This window comes from Cygnus atratus, chromosome 2, assembly GCF_013377495.2.
Source record: "Cygnus atratus isolate AKBS03 ecotype Queensland, Australia chromosome 2, CAtr_DNAZoo_HiC_assembly, whole genome shotgun sequence".
Classification (NCBI taxonomy): domain Eukaryota; kingdom Metazoa; phylum Chordata; class Aves; order Anseriformes; family Anatidae; genus Cygnus; species Cygnus atratus.
This window is the reverse complement of record NC_066363.1, coordinates 17922011-17940519: the sequence shown is the minus strand read 5'-3', so window position 1 is coordinate 17940519 and position 18509 is coordinate 17922011. Positions and strand designations below refer to the sequence as shown.

Below are 18509 nucleotides of genomic sequence, written 5' to 3'. Positions count from 1 at the left end.
GGCTAAAAATGTTAATAATTTTCATGCAATATAGTAAAGAAGTAGTGTTTTGATGAAGGCAGTTAAGGACCACCCCTCTTGTCCTTACAGATATGTCTCGTGGATGGTTAGCTCTGGAGTTTAAGAATACAGATGTTTCTGTTGATGATTTTCCTACACTGAGGAATTTATAAGGCTGCTTGTTCATGTGACTTCTTTGATGTCTGGGATGGGATGAGCAGCCTTTCCCATAACTGATGTATTCACATGCTAAGGCCATCCATGAACTACGTTGTTTCTGCTGTGCTGTCATGAAAGAATGAGAAGCTTGACAACTCTGAAACAACGTCACCACTGTCAGAGCTATCTGAAAACAACCAACTGGTTCAAATATTATTAGAAAAATAGGAGATAAATTAATTATGACAGCACAAGTCTCCTATGGAGTCACATGTTCCATGGTGCTAATATAAGGGGAAGTACAAGACAGCCTGCTGAGCTGGTGAGTTTGGCTTCTTTGCAGTGGATGTTGCAGGGCTTCTCCAAAGAAAATAAGCACAACATAATTAAAGACTGTCTCATAAGAGCTGTACTGATAAAATTTCAGTCATTTCCTAACTTTCAAGTGCTTCGTCTAGCAACTTCACACTGCTCTCACTTATTAATGTTGCACTGCTATTGTGTATTCACCCCATGCAACAGTTGATAGGATGTACCCAGTGCGCACACCTGACCTCAGTTATTTTAGTGGACCACTAAGTCTATTATGTTTGCACAGGACAGCGAGGCTGTCAGCAGACCCAGTATTGGGGTTTGCAGTTCACCAAGTCTGCAAACTTTATCGGTGTTTTGTGGCTGTCAGGTGCAGCCCGTTTGGTGGATCAGGCCCCTGAGGCTGTGACCCTAACGTGGACGCGGGCCAGCCCCACTCGGCGGCGGCAGCCCTGATACACTGCGGTACACCCGGGTCAGGGCGACCCCCGTTAGGGAGGCCGGGCCGGGCCGGGCCGGGCCGGGCCGAGCCGGGCCAAGCCGCCCCTGCGCCCCTCGCCGCGCCCTGCCCGGGGCGGGCCGAGCCTCCCCGGCTTTGCTTGCGGGGATTACCGGGGCAAACCGCTCATCCGCCGCTGACCCCGCGGCGGGGCCGGGGCAGCCAGGAGGAGAGCGAAGCCGAGGCAGGGCCGGCGGAGGAGGCGCGGCCCCAGCCCCCTCAGCGGGGCTGGCTCGGCGGGGACCGGAGGCTTCGCTGCGGGTAACCCCAGCCCCTCGGCTCGGGGGCGGCGGGCAGAGAGCAGCTGGGGCACGGGGCCGCTGGGGGGAACCCGGCTGTGAGGGAGCTGCGCTGCGGCACCGCCGCGCTACGCGACTTCGGGGTGGCCCGGCCCCCCGACATGGCGGCCCGGACCCCCGGAGGGTCCTGCGGGGGGTCGGGCTGGTGCCTCCCTACGTCGGCTCTCCGGGCCGGGGCTCTCCCCGGGCCGGGTCCGTCCGTCGGGGGGGGGGGTGTGTGTGTGTGTGTGTGTGTGTGTGTAGGTGTGTGTGTGTGTGTGTGTGTGTGTGTGTGTGTGTGTGTGGAGGTGTGGGCCGCTCTATTGTTAGGAGTTTTGGGGAAATAGGGAGTGAGCATGATCACGCTGTATTTTTTTTTTTTTTACGGCCTTATAAAGTTTTCCTGCGTTAAAAGAGGAATATTAAGTGAAGCTTTAGCTTTGGAAGTTAAGTTTTCTGCCAATATATTGATCGAGTGTGGAGTCATTGAAAAATTGTTCTCTTCTGGAGCTGCAAAATGAACAGGGTGCGATTCAGTTCATGGATCGCCAGTGTCAGCTCATTACTTCTGGTGGCACAAGGTCCAAATACAATTTGGTAATGACACTGTTCCCCCTTCTGTTATTAATCTTGTCTTCATAATTGTAATGCCCCTGGACAAACGTATTCTGTTGGATGACAATTGCCGTGAAAATCTTTAGCTCTCATTCGGTTTTAAAATAACAACTTTTAAAATTGACTTGGTAATACAGTAATTAAATTTAGTACTTTGTTTCCATGTTCTTTTGTATCTGGTGGCTGGCTTCAAAACACTGGAAACCTGTACTGCCAGCCTGTTTGAACTCTGAAGGATTGTCACCCAGTGGGCAGGCCCTAGGCATGAAGGTAGAATTGAATGCGTAGAGCCCATGTTGATTTTACATCCTGTTGCTTCAAAAAGCCTCTTCTGATGGACCTTCCTGAGAACTGTAAGCCCCAACACAGAGTTGGACCATTACTGTCAGTGGTAGGAGGGGAATGGAGGAAAACCGATGTGGAAGCTGATGTAGACATCTTCCAGCAGCACCCTTTGAGAGCATTCAGAGAGTGAAGAGTTGGAGCCACCTGCGAGCAGGGCTGGCCAGTCAAGCCTGCTGCAAGTCAAATGTCAAGATCAGCTGAATAATCAGCAGATGAAATGTCAGTGTGGACACCCAATATGCATTTATCAATAGGAGATCAGGTACCAATACCACCCAGTGCTGTTCCTCTGTTGTGTGTAGAAGTTTTACCAAGGTCAAGGAGTCCACAGGCATCAAGTTTCTCTGAAGGCTGTCTTGCTTAGATGGGAAAGGTGTTGCTGGATAACAGTCAGAAGAGGAAAAAGTGTGTATTAGAAACAGAAGAAGCAGTTACTTGGCTCTTCAGAGAATGAGCACTAAAAGGTGCCCCCAGAAGTGGATCAAATTCTTTCTTGAGCAGCCCTAAGATTAATGTATGTACTTTGAATTGTGCTCAGGAAATACATTGTTTGAGATTAAGCTTAATTTATCATCCTCCTTGCCTCCAGATACTGTAAAGTAACCATTCATTTCTGCATTTACATTAATTCGATGTTCAGTTGTTGGGTTCCACATTTGCTTGGTTCTGAGCATCATCAGACAATGTCTAAGACTAGCAACTTTCACGTGATGAGACATGACTGGTTTGCTGCTTCCTTGACTATAGCATGGAGTTGATAATCTTTTAATCAGTTCTTAAACTGTAACTCTTTGTTTCCAGCAGTCAGGTAGGATATGATTCATTTTGCCTACCATTTACATCTGAATCTAGATAACTGGGTTCCTCCTGCAGACAATGAAGATTTAGCCAGTGTAATCAATGGAATCTGGAGAGTGACTCTTCTCATTCTAAGGTAGATACCAACCTGGTCTGGTGAATTGTTTTTTTGATTGTTTTGGCTAGGTCTAAAATGAGATTATAGTATCTACTTTAGGTTCCAACAGGTTTATTGTACACATACCAAGTTAGGCAAATCCCAGCTATTGTGTTGTACTTGTGTGAGCACACAACAGTGAGAGAAGTAGACTCATAGAGAATGTTGCTGATTTGTATTCCTCATCTACCATAGCTGGGGCTAATGACAGCTGCAAAGCATCTAGCTTTCTTATCTGTAAGAACAGAGATAAAAAGCCTCTCATCACCAATGTGTCACATCTCAGTATGATGTTTTTAGATATCACTCAGTTGAAAAGATGAATGTTACATTTGTTTTTCCAAATAGTGAATAACTAAAAATAACATTTCTACCTCTAAGTAATAGAGTAAAAACTGTGGTGAAAACTTTTGGATATAATTCTGTACTCTGATAGGCTGCATTATTCTGGACAACAGGCGTAATATCTGAAAAAGTAAACCTGATCTCATATTCCCTGAATTGATTTGAAGGTGGTAGTTGATCTTAAATTTTCATTATGGAAATGAATTTAAAGTTGATGTCTTACTGTCAGGTTTTCCTAGGCTTAATGTGATTTATAGGGCTTTTATTTGGCCAAAACCACAAAATGATGGTATGGCCTAATTAAAGCAGCAGTCAAAGCTTGCTTGCTACTACTGCAGTGTCTGTAAATGGCTTGCTGTTTGGTTGTTATTCTTATTCCCTCTGGAAAGTTTATTGTAGATGGCAAAGGCAATTGTTCAGTTCTGGGAAAGCATAGGGGGTTGTATAGAGCAGAAAGTAATAAGCAAACTGATGTACAGTCAAAGAGAACAATTCAGATAGATACATGGACAGTACAAAATTTAGGTAATAATGCAAAAATTTGTGAAGGTCTTTAGTTTCAAAATTATGTTAGTGTTAAGTGTACTCAGTTTTAGACAAATGAAGTAAAAAAAAAATGCTCACATTGAGCTTAGATTTGTATTGCTTTTGTCATTAGCAAAATTGGAAGCCAAATATCCTTCAGAATTAAGTGGAGAAGGTATTGGGCTTTCAGGAGCAAAATGTACTCTTTGAATGTTTGATGAGATAGTAGGCTGTGTAAGGGGCTAGTTACAGCTAGGTTTATACTAGTTCAGGATCTGAGCTGCAATCTATGTTTGTGGTTGAACAATCAAATTCCTTGGACATTTATCCAGAAAATATTTGGTGTTGGTTTGGTGAATGGCATATGGCAGCCTCACGCACTTGGATCATCTGAGGAATACCATGCAGCAACCATTAACTTTCTTATTAAAAATGTATTGTCAGTGTAGGCACAAACTCATGAACCAAGAGAAAACCTGTGAGATTTTATTGTACTATTGCATCAAGTATTTCAAGGCCCCACTGTGTGTGGTGCTCAGTACCAGACCAAAGACTTTAAAAAGTAAATATCAAACTAATGCATCGGGTGGAGAAAAGGTGAAGTGGGAAGATTCATTTTCTTTGATATAACAAGCCTTAGCAGCCTGTACATGAATGCTGCCTGGCATTTCTTCTCTCTCTCTCTCTCTCTCTCTCTCTCTGTGTGTGTGTTGTTGTTTTGTTTTTTAAAATATTTTTTTTTCTAGCATCTGGTAGGCAAGAGATTTGAATTTCAGATTCAGCAGGAGTGAAAGTATCTATAAAAGTATATAGTATAAAAAAGTATATATAGAAAGTATAGAAAGTACTATATACTATAGTATATACTATAGGAAGTATGTAACAGACTGAAAGTATCACCTCCATGTGGGGAAACAGATCCAATGGGCAACGTAAGCTAGTGTTGTTTGCTCCTGACATCTACATCCTGTGACAAATGTGAATCTGTTTGGCAGATTACAGGGTAGGGTCACCATATGTGCAGGAGCTGTCTGGTTAAACACATGCAGTGTTTGCAGTGGGAGAGGGGGAGCGATGTAGACAAATAAAATGAGAGATCAAAGACCACTTCAGTAGCTGTGTTTTCAACTGGATCTGTGAGGTTGCAGTTCTAATTTTCAAGACCACTAAACAGAAGATTTTGGTAGCCTGGAGACAAGATGCTGGTGGGAACCTTAAGGTTGGCTTCATTTTAGTCACAAATGAATAAATACCTGCTTTGTTAATCATCTGGGCTCCCTTTATGGAGAAGGATGAGAAGAGGTGCCCCACTTGTTTTATCAGCTCCTTATTGAGCAAATCGATATGCTTTCATCTAAGTGAGATGGAGGTCCGGTCAGAAACTGTTTGGGGGATGGAGGAAGGAAGTTGCAAACTTCCATGGTCTTAAACAGTGACAAACTTATGAGTGCTGAAATACAGATTTATTTATTTTTTTAATAGTAAAAATATTGGGCTGAGCTGTAGCATTCTTTATGAAATTCAGGCTCTGTTGTGCTTGAAGCTCAAGTTGCAGAAGCAAAAACTATTGCTTATTCCCACTTGACACCATCATCTGTAATGCTCTGTGGCCTTGACCATAAAGCCCTCGGTAGTGTAATTGGTATGTGTCTCAAGTTTCAGGTGTGATGAATGTGCTTCACTGAATTGCCATTGCAGCAATCTGATGGCCTACAGGAGATATACTGCGTTCTTCATGAGGCTGCCCCTTCCCCTTCCCTCTCCAAACTAGCTAGATATTGAAAATGATGGAGAATTCAGTGAGCTGAGTGGGGCATTTCTGGATGTCTCTAACGTGATGCCTGAGGTCTGCTGAATGGAGTGTGTATGTTTGATATCACCTACAAAGCTAAAAATCATATAAAGCTAGCTTATCTGAAAAAAATCTCTCCCAATTTATTGTTACAACTGTGATCAGATCACTGACACCACATCCTACCTTTATCAAAACAAACAGAAAACCCACAAGCAATGAAAAAAATAAATTGCCGCCTTGTCCAGGAATTCCTCAACCTATCGTTTTTCTTTCTGGAAGCCCTAAATTTAGTAATTTTTTGAGCACACCAGAGGTATTTTAAAGAGTTTTTATAGAGGTTTGAGGGTACATTCCTAGCTCAGAAGCTTGAATCAAGCCATAAGCTGTTTTTAAAGAAAAATTTTAATAGTGAGAGGTATGATAAATTACCCAGTTATTGAAGCATCCAGACGTATTCCAGAGACAGTCCTATTTATTGCTGAAATATGAGGTTATATCATTATCAGCTGTCTCAACTTCACTGAGATGCAATAAAACACTGTTCATAGCTCAGAACAGAACACTTGAAATCATTCGGTTTAATATATTTCTAATAACAGAAGTGGAAGCTAAACAATTTATCTGCAGAGGCTTGTTTTTAAACACAGTGGAAGTGAGGAAATATGTTCAATATAACTTATTCAAGTCGTGATTTTGAAGCTGCAAATCAAACGACAAAGGATTAAAATAATTCTATCAGGAATAGGCGCTTTAAATTATTGAACTAAGCATGGCAGTTATTGAATGTGTTATTGGTAAGTATGTGGTGACTTAAGCAAAAGTGTAACTGGTCTGGTTTGTAGAGGAAAAAGCATGTGGCAGTGTCTCTGGCACTGATTTCTAGTAGCCAGTAACACCTGCAGGAGCATGTTTCCTCAGTCCTTTCACAGTTCTCCTTGCACTAGTCTCCGCAGACAAATACGCAAGTGATCCAGGGAGTCAATTAATTTCAGCTGCATTCTGTTAATCTGTAGGAAATGAATGGAACCTGAGAAGCCGGCTGAAGCTGCTGTTTTTGATGGGTGTTTTTCTTAGAATATACCCTTTGCTGCGAAATCCCTGTGTGGCAGGGTGGACCTTTGATTAAGGATGTATTTTGAGGTTCAGGGTATCAGAGTTCCCTGCGTGGCTCAGGCACAGGATACGTATTTGAATCTTTGAATCCCTCCTTCATCTTCGGTACTCATTTTTGAATGGAAAGAAATGATTCTTCCTTTCATAACTTCTGCATATCTCCTGTAAGCTGCTTGGGTCGGGGATGCTTGCTGCATGTTCTTGCAATGTGAGACCTAGCAGGACCTAGAGTTTGATGGAAAACTATTTATTCTGTAGAAAATATATTGGAGTATGTGTACACGCAAAATGATTTGGGCGTCTTGGTTCTTAAGAAGGTGTCCATTGATTGCTCTCCACCTTTTTTTCTAGAAAATCATCCATTATGTATTGAGTATTCAGTAAAACTTTAAGCAAACAGTTGACTACTGTTCTAAAAACTTAGGCTCAGACAGAAATTTCATCGTTGTCATGTCTCCCAAAACAAAAGTTTGGGATTATGAATCCAATCTCACTGTCATGCCCCAAATAAATTGTTCTCAATTTAATAATTGGAATCAATAATTGTCACAATTAAGAGCAAACTATAAAGCATTTGCATATACCTATAAAGTGGTCTTTTGTTTTTTGTTTGTTTTTAAGAAAAGATAAGCATTACAGTTTTATTTGAACACTGTTCTATGGAAAAGAAAAAAAATCCTTGACCAAAATGTTATAAATTGTGCTCGCTTTCTGGGAAAGAGGAGGCTTTGCCTGGAAACAGTAAAGCTCTCAAGGCATGGATAAATAGTAGGCACGAGGTGGAAAGGTTATGCATTAGAAGAGACTGCAGTCAATCTCCCAACTGGGCTGTGCTTATAGGAATCCAAGCAGCAGAGGTGTACAGGAGGAAAGAGGAAATCTTGAATCTGTAATAGGATTTGCAGGGGATTTGCATATTAGGTTTCTACGTCTTGATCTCCTGCCATTGCTTTGACCTTAACTTGCATTTGTGTTAAGGGAGATTTTATTATGACGGGTAAAACTGGGTCATTTTGTTCCTACAGGCATTGAAGTCAAGGTGATGGGCCACGGTCACAGTGTTCAGTAGGCAACAGACTTCTGTGGGTTTCCTGGTGTTAAGAGGGTATTACTTTACTTTGCTGCCGTGAGCTCATGTAGAAACTGGTAACAGTCACGTGTGTATTTAAAACTAAGGGGAAAAAAAAGGGAGAAGGGGAGAAGGAAACCCTATCTTCTCAGTGATGAGTGAGTTAATCAGCCAAGAGCAGAACAATGGGAAGAATTCTGAACCTCAAGTTCCCCAGGAGAGCTAGAAAACTTGTCTGAATGCGTGCAATGTGCCAATGTGCATACTGGATAATTTAAAGAGCTGATACAACATAAGTTTGTGTAGCAGTCCATTTCAGCGGCTTCTAGGGGGTATACATACCGCATTTATAGCGTGGTTATATGAATAAGCAGATGAATAAAGAAAGTATGATGAGTATGCTGGAAGGCAAAAATGAAGCTGAAATTGAAGGTATTCTGTACGTTATCAGAAAAGTGCAGTATAATACTATTTCAGTAACTGGCGTATCATGATATAAATTGCATCGTGTATGGATGTATGCTGTTGAAAATGAAAAATCCAAAAATAATTAAATTGATATAATACTCTTAAAACAGGCTGCAAAACTTAAAAAATGAGTGTATGAAAATGACTCTCCAAAGCTTGCTTATTTGTTATGTCCTTACTCAGTAAGGGTTTGAGGCTGCCCTCGTCTGCCCCTTTCATTTTTCAGTCTTGGCTCTGCAATTAGGAATACAAGAACATAATTTTTAACACCCCTCTACTAGGTTTTTGCCTGTTCCTAAAAAAACAGTAAAGGTGGGAGTTTCTGGTTTGTTTGTGTCTTGTTTTTTAACGCTTAGATGCTGGATAGTTGGTATAAAAGCATGTGCTAGTGACTTGTATCCATCGCTGACCAGGGCATAGGTGCAGTGTTTCCCGTACAGTGTGTAAAATAGGTGCATTAATGAATGTACACCAGTAAACACATCTTCCATGACTGAATGCTTGCTTGTCAGAAGACCATAATATTGTGAAAAGATCTACCACTTAGTCTGCTTGGCTCAGTTCTATATAAAAATTCAAATGCTAAGAGTAGGATTCCTCTCAATTTTATGCAGCAGTAATCTCTGAGCTTGACTCCCATTGCCCTGCCCCTTAAAAATAAAAAATAAAAAAATAAAAAATCCTAGAGTTGCATTTTAGTTTCATTGTGGGAAAGCTTCTACTGACTTCACTCAAGCCAGAAATTAAGGGAAATTCAAATGATCATTTGTACTAATTTGATAATGTGTTGACCATGTTAAGTACCTGTATTAATTGCAAACTTTCTTGTTTGTTATGCTTTCAGTGCATGTACACTACATGGAGAAAAAAAATAATTCTAGTGTTAGAGATTGGAATATGTATTTATTTTCATATTTGTAGGAAAACAATTGAGAATAATCATTTGTTCACTGATTGCTGAAATTTTTAATGTTTCCTAGGAGCCATCATTTGAGATGCTTCCTCTGACTGGGAAAACAATCATATTTGATAGCTTTCCCGACCCCTCAGATACCTGGGAAATAATTGAGACTATTGGCAAAGGAACATATGGAAAAGTTTTCAAAGTATTAAATAAGAAAAATGGCAGCAAAGCAGCAGTCAAAATCTTGGATCCTGTTCACGTAAGCTACTTAAATTACTTGTGTTTGTACTTATTTAATTGTAACTGAATTTATTATGTAGTGTTTTTTCTTTTTCTTACAATCTCAATAGGTCATTTACATTAGAATTGATAGCTCCAACCTGCAAAGTGAAATGTATTTTCTAGATATCACTGCATTTTTTCTGTATGATGAGTGATCTTGGAAGTGGTTGCATACGGTAGAAGTCAGAAGTAGACCTAAACTCTATTACTTTTGGTTGCGCCCTGCTTATCTTTTAATTTCAACTATAGACCTGCTTATTTTCCTTTTAAATACCAGAGTCCTAGCTTCTTATAGTTTTATTGTTGTTCCTTTTCCTTCTTTTGATGTGCTAGCCAGTAAGGAAGCTATGCATTTTTAAGCGTCTTAGACGTCCCTTCAAGCATCTATTTTGAGTATGTGCTTTTAGCTGAGTTAAGTGCTATGAGTGACACTTTAAAAATAAAACAACATACTTTTTTTTTTGTTATTATTGGTTCTGTATTTTCAGAATGTGCCAAAACACTTAGAGATCCATCTTTTCAAATGGAAAATACAAAAGCAGTAACTCCTACACACAAAGCACCGGCTGATGGGGATGTGGAATTATGTATTAGAGGGTTTTTGTACTCAATAACTGAGATTTGTTGGGTGACAGATTAATGCTCAAAGAGTAAGGAAGAATGTTAGTCTGGTTTAGAAGGTGAACTCCATTGACTTCAGTGATGGCTGCATGTGGCGTGAGATCGTTCTTGAGAACAGTAACCTGCTAAACACGGACAAGGAGCTGTTCCTTTTTTGAAGTGGCCCCTTTGAGCTCACCTTTTGCACTCTCAGCACAGTGTTAGAATTTCTGTTGGGCTCATAGGTCTTGCGTAGCAGATGCTGCGGTGTGTGAGCACAAGCTGTGGACTGCATAGCAGCAAGGATCCAGTCCCATCCACAGTCTGGCTCTGTGACCCTGCTACATCATATGCTTCGACATGAGGCATGTGCTTCCAGTGCACAATTCTCTGGGCAGCTGGAGAAAAGCACGCTGTGCTGTATGAAACACTGTGTGTCACACCATGTCTCATTATGTTCCCGTGGTCTTCATGTCCACAAAATGTGAAAACATACTGTCTTGCATTATGTTTGTTGTGTTTCCTGTTAATCTGCTTTTCATTTCAGTGTACTTTCAAAGTAACAAAAGGAGGCTAACCTCAATGCAGTATCACGTACCTCTCCCAAAGTAAACGTGGTTTGCAGCTGAGCAGTAAGGCTCTTGGTGAATTCAGATGCATTGGAAACTCTGGACTCTGTCGCTTTCTGTAAACAAAGTTTGCACGTTTACAATGAATAGAAGACTTTCTTGCAGTTGGTGTTCATCTAATGCCAGTATGGCAGGAAATGTTTCTGCTTTAATCTGTTTTGCAAGTGTTCAGGAATGGTTCTTAACAGGCAACTGGTTCTGAAGGAATCAGGTAAAGTTTCAACATTCTATGCGCTTTAGAGGCTATAAGAAAAGGGTAGAAGATGAAAATAGAGAGAGAAAGAAGAAGAAGTAAAGATGATGCTAAAGGAAAGAGAAACAGATTAAATAGGAGATAAGGGAGTAGCATGTGAAGAAGCCAGAAGAAGTAAAAACAATGGGTACAGATACTACATCAGAAACAGAAGAAAGAAAAAAAAATCTAGGTATAACAGATTCCCAATTGTAATGAAATAGTTGATTTAAAAGTTCCATTTTTTCTTGTTTCTTTGTAAAAACATCTAGTTTAAAATTTTCTTCTTGATCAGTTGAGACTTTTAAACTTTTGTTCATCTCAGCTGCTGAAAACCCTGTAAGTTGTCACCCAGAATTTCCATGAACTGAGAATGTTGAACTGAAAGCACTGAGAAATTTCTTTTTCAGCATACCCCGATATTATTCAAAAAAGGCATCGACTTATGTTAAAATTCTAGTTTTGTTTTAAAACTAGATTTTTCTCTTGTCAAATATTCTCATGGATTTTTTTATTGCCTATATTAAAGGTGTTTTTTTTCAGTGTGCAAACAAGTGAGCTGAGGATACTGATAAGTAATGGAAAGTCAATAATTCAGTCAACATCAGCGTACAAGGCTTGAATTCTTAACTGAGTATATTCTCCTTTTTATTCTAAGAATACCACTCTTCTTTTCCCCCTCCTATTCACAGGAGGTCTGAAGTAGCTGCTGTATCTCCATGTTGGTAATAAAATGGCAATCCAATATTAGAAATAGAGTGAAAGTTATAAAACCAGACCTTTTTGTTTAAACTGAAAGTATTATTAATGGCTGCAGAGGGAGCCATTGCAATGATGAAAAAGGTACTTTATATGTTTTCTTTAAATTTTACTATTTTTTTCTTTAAAGATGGTTTCAGAAATGCGCAACCTAAAAGAGGTGGACTGAAGACTAGAGCAAAAATATGATTTTATATTACTTAATTCAATCTGGAAATACCAATTTAAGAAACTACATTATCGTGGGTGATATGAAACTGAAATAAGCATTTCACATTTAATCTTTTTAGAGCTTCTAGATTCTTTATGTTAAATAACATCTCAGATTTTTTGACACTGAAACAAGAAAGCAAAGGTGTTGAAATGACTGTATATGAAGATGGAACTGAGAACAATCTTAGTCTTGTCCTTAGGGCTATAAGTAAGCACCAGTGAACTTTAAGACTCTTACCCAAAATATCTTACATTTAAGTTACCATGAAAATATTCCATCTACTGTTTCTAGAAGAGGCTCTCCCTTTAGCTATGTTTTATGCAGGTAAATATGTTAAATTCAACCAAATATATCAAGTTGTCTTCCTTCATAAAATGCAAAGGAAGATTTTTCTTTCTAGTAAGCATAGAATAAGTATTCTATTCATTTCACTCTTCCTCTTTTCATTTCTCCTCATATTGGTAAAAATTTCAAAATCTGAGTACCCCTCAGGAGACAAACATCTATTACATCACAGTGGGACCGTGGGTAATTCTCTTCCAATTTCCCCAAGGCATCTAGGTCTATTGTATGCGTTGTGTGTATTTTGGTTTTGACTTTATTTCTTTTCAGTTTGTCCTTTTGTTTTTACCAGATGCTCTCTCTCTCTCATTGCCTCTTTGTCTCTTTCCATTTTTGTCCCTCTGTTCCCTCCAGTACCTTGGTTGTTTCTTCCTTCCGCATTATTTTTTTGGCTATGTTGTGTTGTGCTTGTGGGAAAATTCTCTTAGAGTGAATTCCTTCTTTTTTGAAATAGAGGAAAACTTCTGCTGCTTCCTCCTCTCCCCTCCCCCCCCCCCCCCCTCCCCCCCAAAAAAAAATAATCTCTAAAGCTTTTCCTTGTAAGGAGACTTACTCATGTAAGCTCAATGTGAAAGTTTAACAACCCAATTCCTGAAGATACTGGTGACAAAGGAAGTTCATTGAGGTCTGTCAAGAAAAATAGCCCAAGGCTAACATGGGGAGCTTTACTTGGATTTAGTGTTGGAGAGATCTGCATAGGTCAGGTGTCCTCTTAGGCACAGGTGTCTTATGTTGTGAACAAAATGATGATTTTCATTCACTAGGACTACAAAGCATCCCTTTTCTCCCCAATAGTCACTTCCATTTGGTGGTGGTGAGGCAGGTGATAAAGGTTTTCAGCACTGAGTAGGTGCCTTTCTTTGATATGAAATCCATTCATATGGATAGTGCACTTCATGAGTAGCCTCCCTCTACAAGTGATTTGTCATCTATTTCTTTTTGTGTGTAAATAGCAAATTGTATTAAAAGCACTTTAAATTTGGTAACAGGTTTGCTGCCCATACTTTTTCAAGATCTAAACAATGCAGGGAAAATGGCTGCAGCTATTCTGCCTCTACATGGCAGAATGTGGCCCGGATGGACTGAATGTTTTCTCAGCATGATGGAAGCAGTCTGAAAACATCCCTCAATGGGCTCTTTTAGTGCATAGGTGAAAGGGGTTACCTGACTTGTCCAGTGCCCATAGTTGCTAGCATCTGTATTTGGCCTGAAGGGCCTTGCACAGCCCCTGGTGCGTGTGATGACAATCATTTGTCAGGTCTTGCCTCCAAATGGACTTGCCTCGCTATGTAAGAAACATGAGGTCTGTTTAAAAACAAAACAACAATAAAACATACTGACCAAAATGCCACTACTCAGCTCATTGGAAAAGCTGAAGAAATCATGGATATCACCAATTTCTATGATAGCAGAAAATGAGAAGAATTCACAGATGATTCCAGAAAGTGGAATGATAAATGAGTAAGATGGGGCTGCAGTCATACTCGTTTGTGAACAGAGAGGTAGCAAGGTAGTTCCAGCTGCACCATCTCTGGCTGGCAATAGCCTTGAGACTGGAGAAGTAACTGGTGACTTCCCAAGGCATCTGCATGCACTCATCAGTCTGCACCTATACACTTGTGGATTGCACAGGCTTCAACTTGAAATGTTCTTTGCCCATTCTTCTGAGAGCTTCTCTGCCATACCCCATGCATTTGTTAGTTGAATAGGCAGAAGACCAAGGAAAAAAAAAAAGATGTGACTTTCATTAAGTAAACAAAACCAAGCTTTGTAGCTCTGCAAATGGCACATTAATACTTGGATTTATTTATTATTTTTTCTCTTTGCATTATTTCAAACTAGATTTGAATAGCCTAAGAACCGTGTGGTTTTTTTGTTTTGTTTTTTAATTGCTCTTATTATTTATTAACTGCTATGTATTTCTCATTTGTGATCCCAGGATATTGATGAAGAAATTGAAGCTGAGTACAACATTTTGAAAGCTCTCTCTGATCATCCCAATGTAGTCAAATTCTATGGCATGTACTATAAGAAAGATGTGAAAAATGGAGACCAGCTTTGGCTTGTTCTTGAGGTAAATAATTTGGGAAAAAAATTTCTTCAAGTCAGCATTCTTATGTTGAGTATGAACACAATGAATGAGATGCAAGTTATTTGTTTGATGGCTTTCTTTAGAGTGGTTGCATGTGAAGTGATAAATACTGTTATTTAGTTTTTTTCAGTGTTTTGAATTAATGTTCTGCTCTGATTTCACTATTCTTGTTAGGTATTTTATATGGCTAGTACTGTGCCTTCAGAATTAGGATGTAAATGCTAATAGGACTTGATAGGATTTGCTACTTTAGATCTTTCTTTGACAAAAAGTGTGTCATGGGAATCTTCCTTCTGTAGTATTTGTTTAAATATGACTAAGATATGATATAACAGGTAAAGTAACTGCTATGATGATTTTTTTCAAAAATAAATGGTAGAAATGAATTATGTTTTTTTTATGCACATAAATGTACAAATAAGACAGATAAACAAGTAGACTGAACAAGTAGTAGCCTGTTCTAATTGCCAAATACTGTTGAAAGCAGCAGGATTTCCCAAATGGAATGAGAGCAAGGTAAGGCCTGTAATTTATGTGTTTCAGTCTTTAATTTCGACTAATCTAGGAGCAAAGAACTTGATCACTACTATTTTCATAGGTTCACTATAATCTGTTCAGCAAAAACTTCCTTGCTGATGTTTGTCATTGTTTGATAAGGTTGAGATTGAAGAATTGGTGGTATTTTATAATGCCAGCTACACGAATGTAATCCTTCTGCCAAATATCTCAGATAAGTGTTACCTAATCCTGAAAACAAGCTCTAAAAAAAAAAAAAAAAAAAAAAAAAAAAAAAAAAAAGCCTAACTTCTAAAGCTTTTCCAAATTCTGAATTGCATTGGGAATATGTTTTCAGGACAGTTTGCACTAGAATTGATAATAAATTGTTAGGTTAGACTGACATCAAAAGATGTCAGCCTTTTGTGTAGTGAGCATCTTTGAAAAATCAAGCTTCTGTTGTGTCTGCTGGGCATTTGAGACTCCATCTGTGAAACTTCTGGCCTGTAAAGGATGGGTGCCAAACAGCCAGGATAGAACAGACTGTGAGGAACAGTCAAGTGTTTATATTTTAACTTTTATATTTTGAATGGATTTATTTTATTGATGTGAAGAACACAAGCTACATCTGGAGTACAAGTTTTATATTTACTCTTCACATGCCACGCTGCACATGTGCAAGCGCCACTGTGGGTTGGGTGCAATAGTCTTGGATGCTTTCTGTCACTGCACATGGAGATCCACGTGTACAAAGGATTTCAGTTGGTGTGTGTATGTGTATGTATACATGAGCAGAAAACTAATTTCCAGCAGTGACTTTGGTGAAACTGTATGTCTAATACAAAGGTCTGTGAAAGAAACCTGTTATGGCATAGCTTCCTCTGACGCGTCACCTTCCTTCCAGCTTGTATGCAGTTTTACAGGGCCATTGCAGATCGTTTTTTCACAGTAGCTATATAGGTGTCTTAAAATTTATGAGTGATTTTTTTGTTGTTATTTTGTTTTGTGTGTTGTTTGTTGGTATTGTTTCTTTTGTTGTTTTTTTTTTTTAACTAATATCTGTATAAATTCATAACGGCAGCAATTAGTCTTTAGCTTATAGAGACTTCTGTTTCCATTGCTTCGGAGTCTGTTTGTTTTGTTTTGTTTGTTGGTTTGGTTTGGATTTGTATTTTTTTGTTGTTGTTTGTTTGCTGGTTTTGGATTATTTGACTCTACCTATGTAGTTGCGATGAAATAATTTTTTTCCTGAAGAGGGAAATCCTCAGTTCTCAAAGGCATGTCCCATAGTACATAACAACAAGCTCATCTGGGAAGATAGTTTTCAGGTTTCTTTTTTCTTAATTCTGTTTTAGGCATTGTTTATATGAATTGTACTGTCAAATTCTTACACATTTCTAGTATAACAGTCACATAAAACTATCACTGTTGCATGTGAATGTGACAGAGTATGGCTGCTCCTGTGTGGATATTTGTTTTAATCGGATGAAGGTCCATCTAGCCTGTATCCTCTGTCTGACTGGGGTCAGCTGTAGATACCTGTGGAATATTATGGGACAAAGCAAATCAGTAACAGGATTCCTTATGAAGCATGGGAGAATTCTGTAAAATGCTCTCCTAGCAGTTCAGCAACTGAGAGTTCAGAGATTTTTCTGAACTAGAAGTGGTACCTCTGTTATGGAAGGAAGGTAACTGTAGAGAAAGGTGATTGCATATAGACATATATGTCTGTGTGTCCATTTCTGAAGCTCAAATAGCTGGCCTAATCCTTCTGCCAAGGATTAAACAGTTCTGGTATGGTTAAATGGAAATAAGGTAGTACAGCTATGTGCAAAACTGTTCTCATCATGGAGATCAGATTCATCACCATGAAATTCATCTGAAAGACTACAGTATGATGATTTTTGATGTACCCCATAGTTCTCTGTAGTTTTTTTTTATATTGCACTTGATCGTGCTTGGTTTTGGGGGAGGAAAAAGGTACTATCTGAATTTGTACTAAGCTAAGGCAAGTGGCTGTGAGGTCCAGTTTTGAGGCCAGAACTGGCCAAGTAGCCAAAAAGACTGTCTATAGTGTTGTAAAGGGTTCTTGTGAGATTTTTTAGTCCCAAATGTGTGAATTATCATAAAACGGTCATATTGGTAATAAGTTATTAGATATTCTGGACACTGGAAAAGATCTTGGATGGGTTTATGATGAGGTTATTGATGTCTTGGTGTAAGATAGTCCACCCCACTTTTCATCTCTGTTTTCCAGGATTAATCTACCTTTACTTGACTTGTTACTTATTGAACCTGTGCTCTCAAATTCCAGGACAAGATAGCTGTACATTCAATTTTTATCTAAAATTATAATTTTTATTTGCTGCTTCCTGTAAGGCCTTTTGGTGAAGATCTCAACAGAGAGGCACTGGATTCACAATTCAGGTTGAATATACTGTCTTCTGAATAGAAATCATTAAAATAGATGACAATCAAGAATTACTTACCTACAACTAAATGGTATTAGAATCTCACCTATTGGTTTAGGTCATCTGACAGTTTCTGTTTCTGTAGGCACCAAAACCAGTTGCTTCAAAGTGATGGGAAAGATCTGTTGCAGGGTAATCCTGGGTAAACATAATATTTTTTCCTAATCTCCTCACTTAATAGTTGCCTAATAGCATGTATCTTTATAAAAAATATTTTTCTAATTTGAAGTGAAATTCCTAGTTTTCTGTTGAATATTATAATTTCATTTTCTTTGTTGTATTGCTGTGTCTCTGTGCTGATGTGTGGATTACCTAAATGATCTTGTAAAGCTTTTTGAAGTTGCAGTGCTGTGAGCTGGAAATGCCCTTCTGGCAGAACAGGAGCTATTGCTCATTTGCTCATTTAAAAAAAAATCTGTTAAAAGAAACAATTAAGAAACAATTACTTTCTTGATGTAATAAAGTATCAAGAGAGATGTAGTCAATCTCCTACTTTGATTTAGCCTTTTAGTGTAGGTCTAATCAGCTAAAAAACTTGCATAATGATTACATGGCAAAATAAAATTGAACAATCTTTTCTCATAACACTTTTTCTGTATTTGACATTCTAGCAGAGTATTTGTAGGAAAATAAAGTTACCATATAGTGTTTATCTTAACACATGTGGACCTAAATTTGAGACTGGTATAGAATAAGAATTAACTAAATAATAAACTAAAAGAAAACAATGCAAGAGTGTTTTATGTGGTTAGGTTACTTTATTACAAAAATAAATAAATAATAAAAGCTTGCTCAAACTTGCTCAATTCACTGTTTTTAAGGAAACCACCTACAGAAATGAATGTTAGATGTAAAAATGAATGTATAGATGTAAAAATAGATCTATATGGTATAACAGTAGTGTTGACTCAGTTCAGTAATGCCTTTCTCTCTGTAGGCTGCACTTAGGCTGAACATCTGCCCCTGTGTGGATGCTGTTTGAATCACATTTATAATAAAGAATATTGCTAG

General features: G+C 38.8%; 1 protein-coding gene across 1 annotated transcript in view; it reads left to right on the top strand.

Moving 5' to 3' along the window:
* Positions 1–9473: 9473 nt before the first annotated feature.
* Positions 9474–18509, top strand: part of MYO3A (myosin IIIA) — a 111018-nt gene continuing 101982 nt past the window's right edge. The window contains exons 1-2 of the mRNA XM_035545366.1: positions 9474–9641; positions 14380–14514. Of these exons, the coding sequence (XP_035401259.1) occupies positions 9474–9641; positions 14380–14514 (303 nt within the window). The remainder of the gene's footprint in view (positions 9642–14379; positions 14515–18509) is intronic.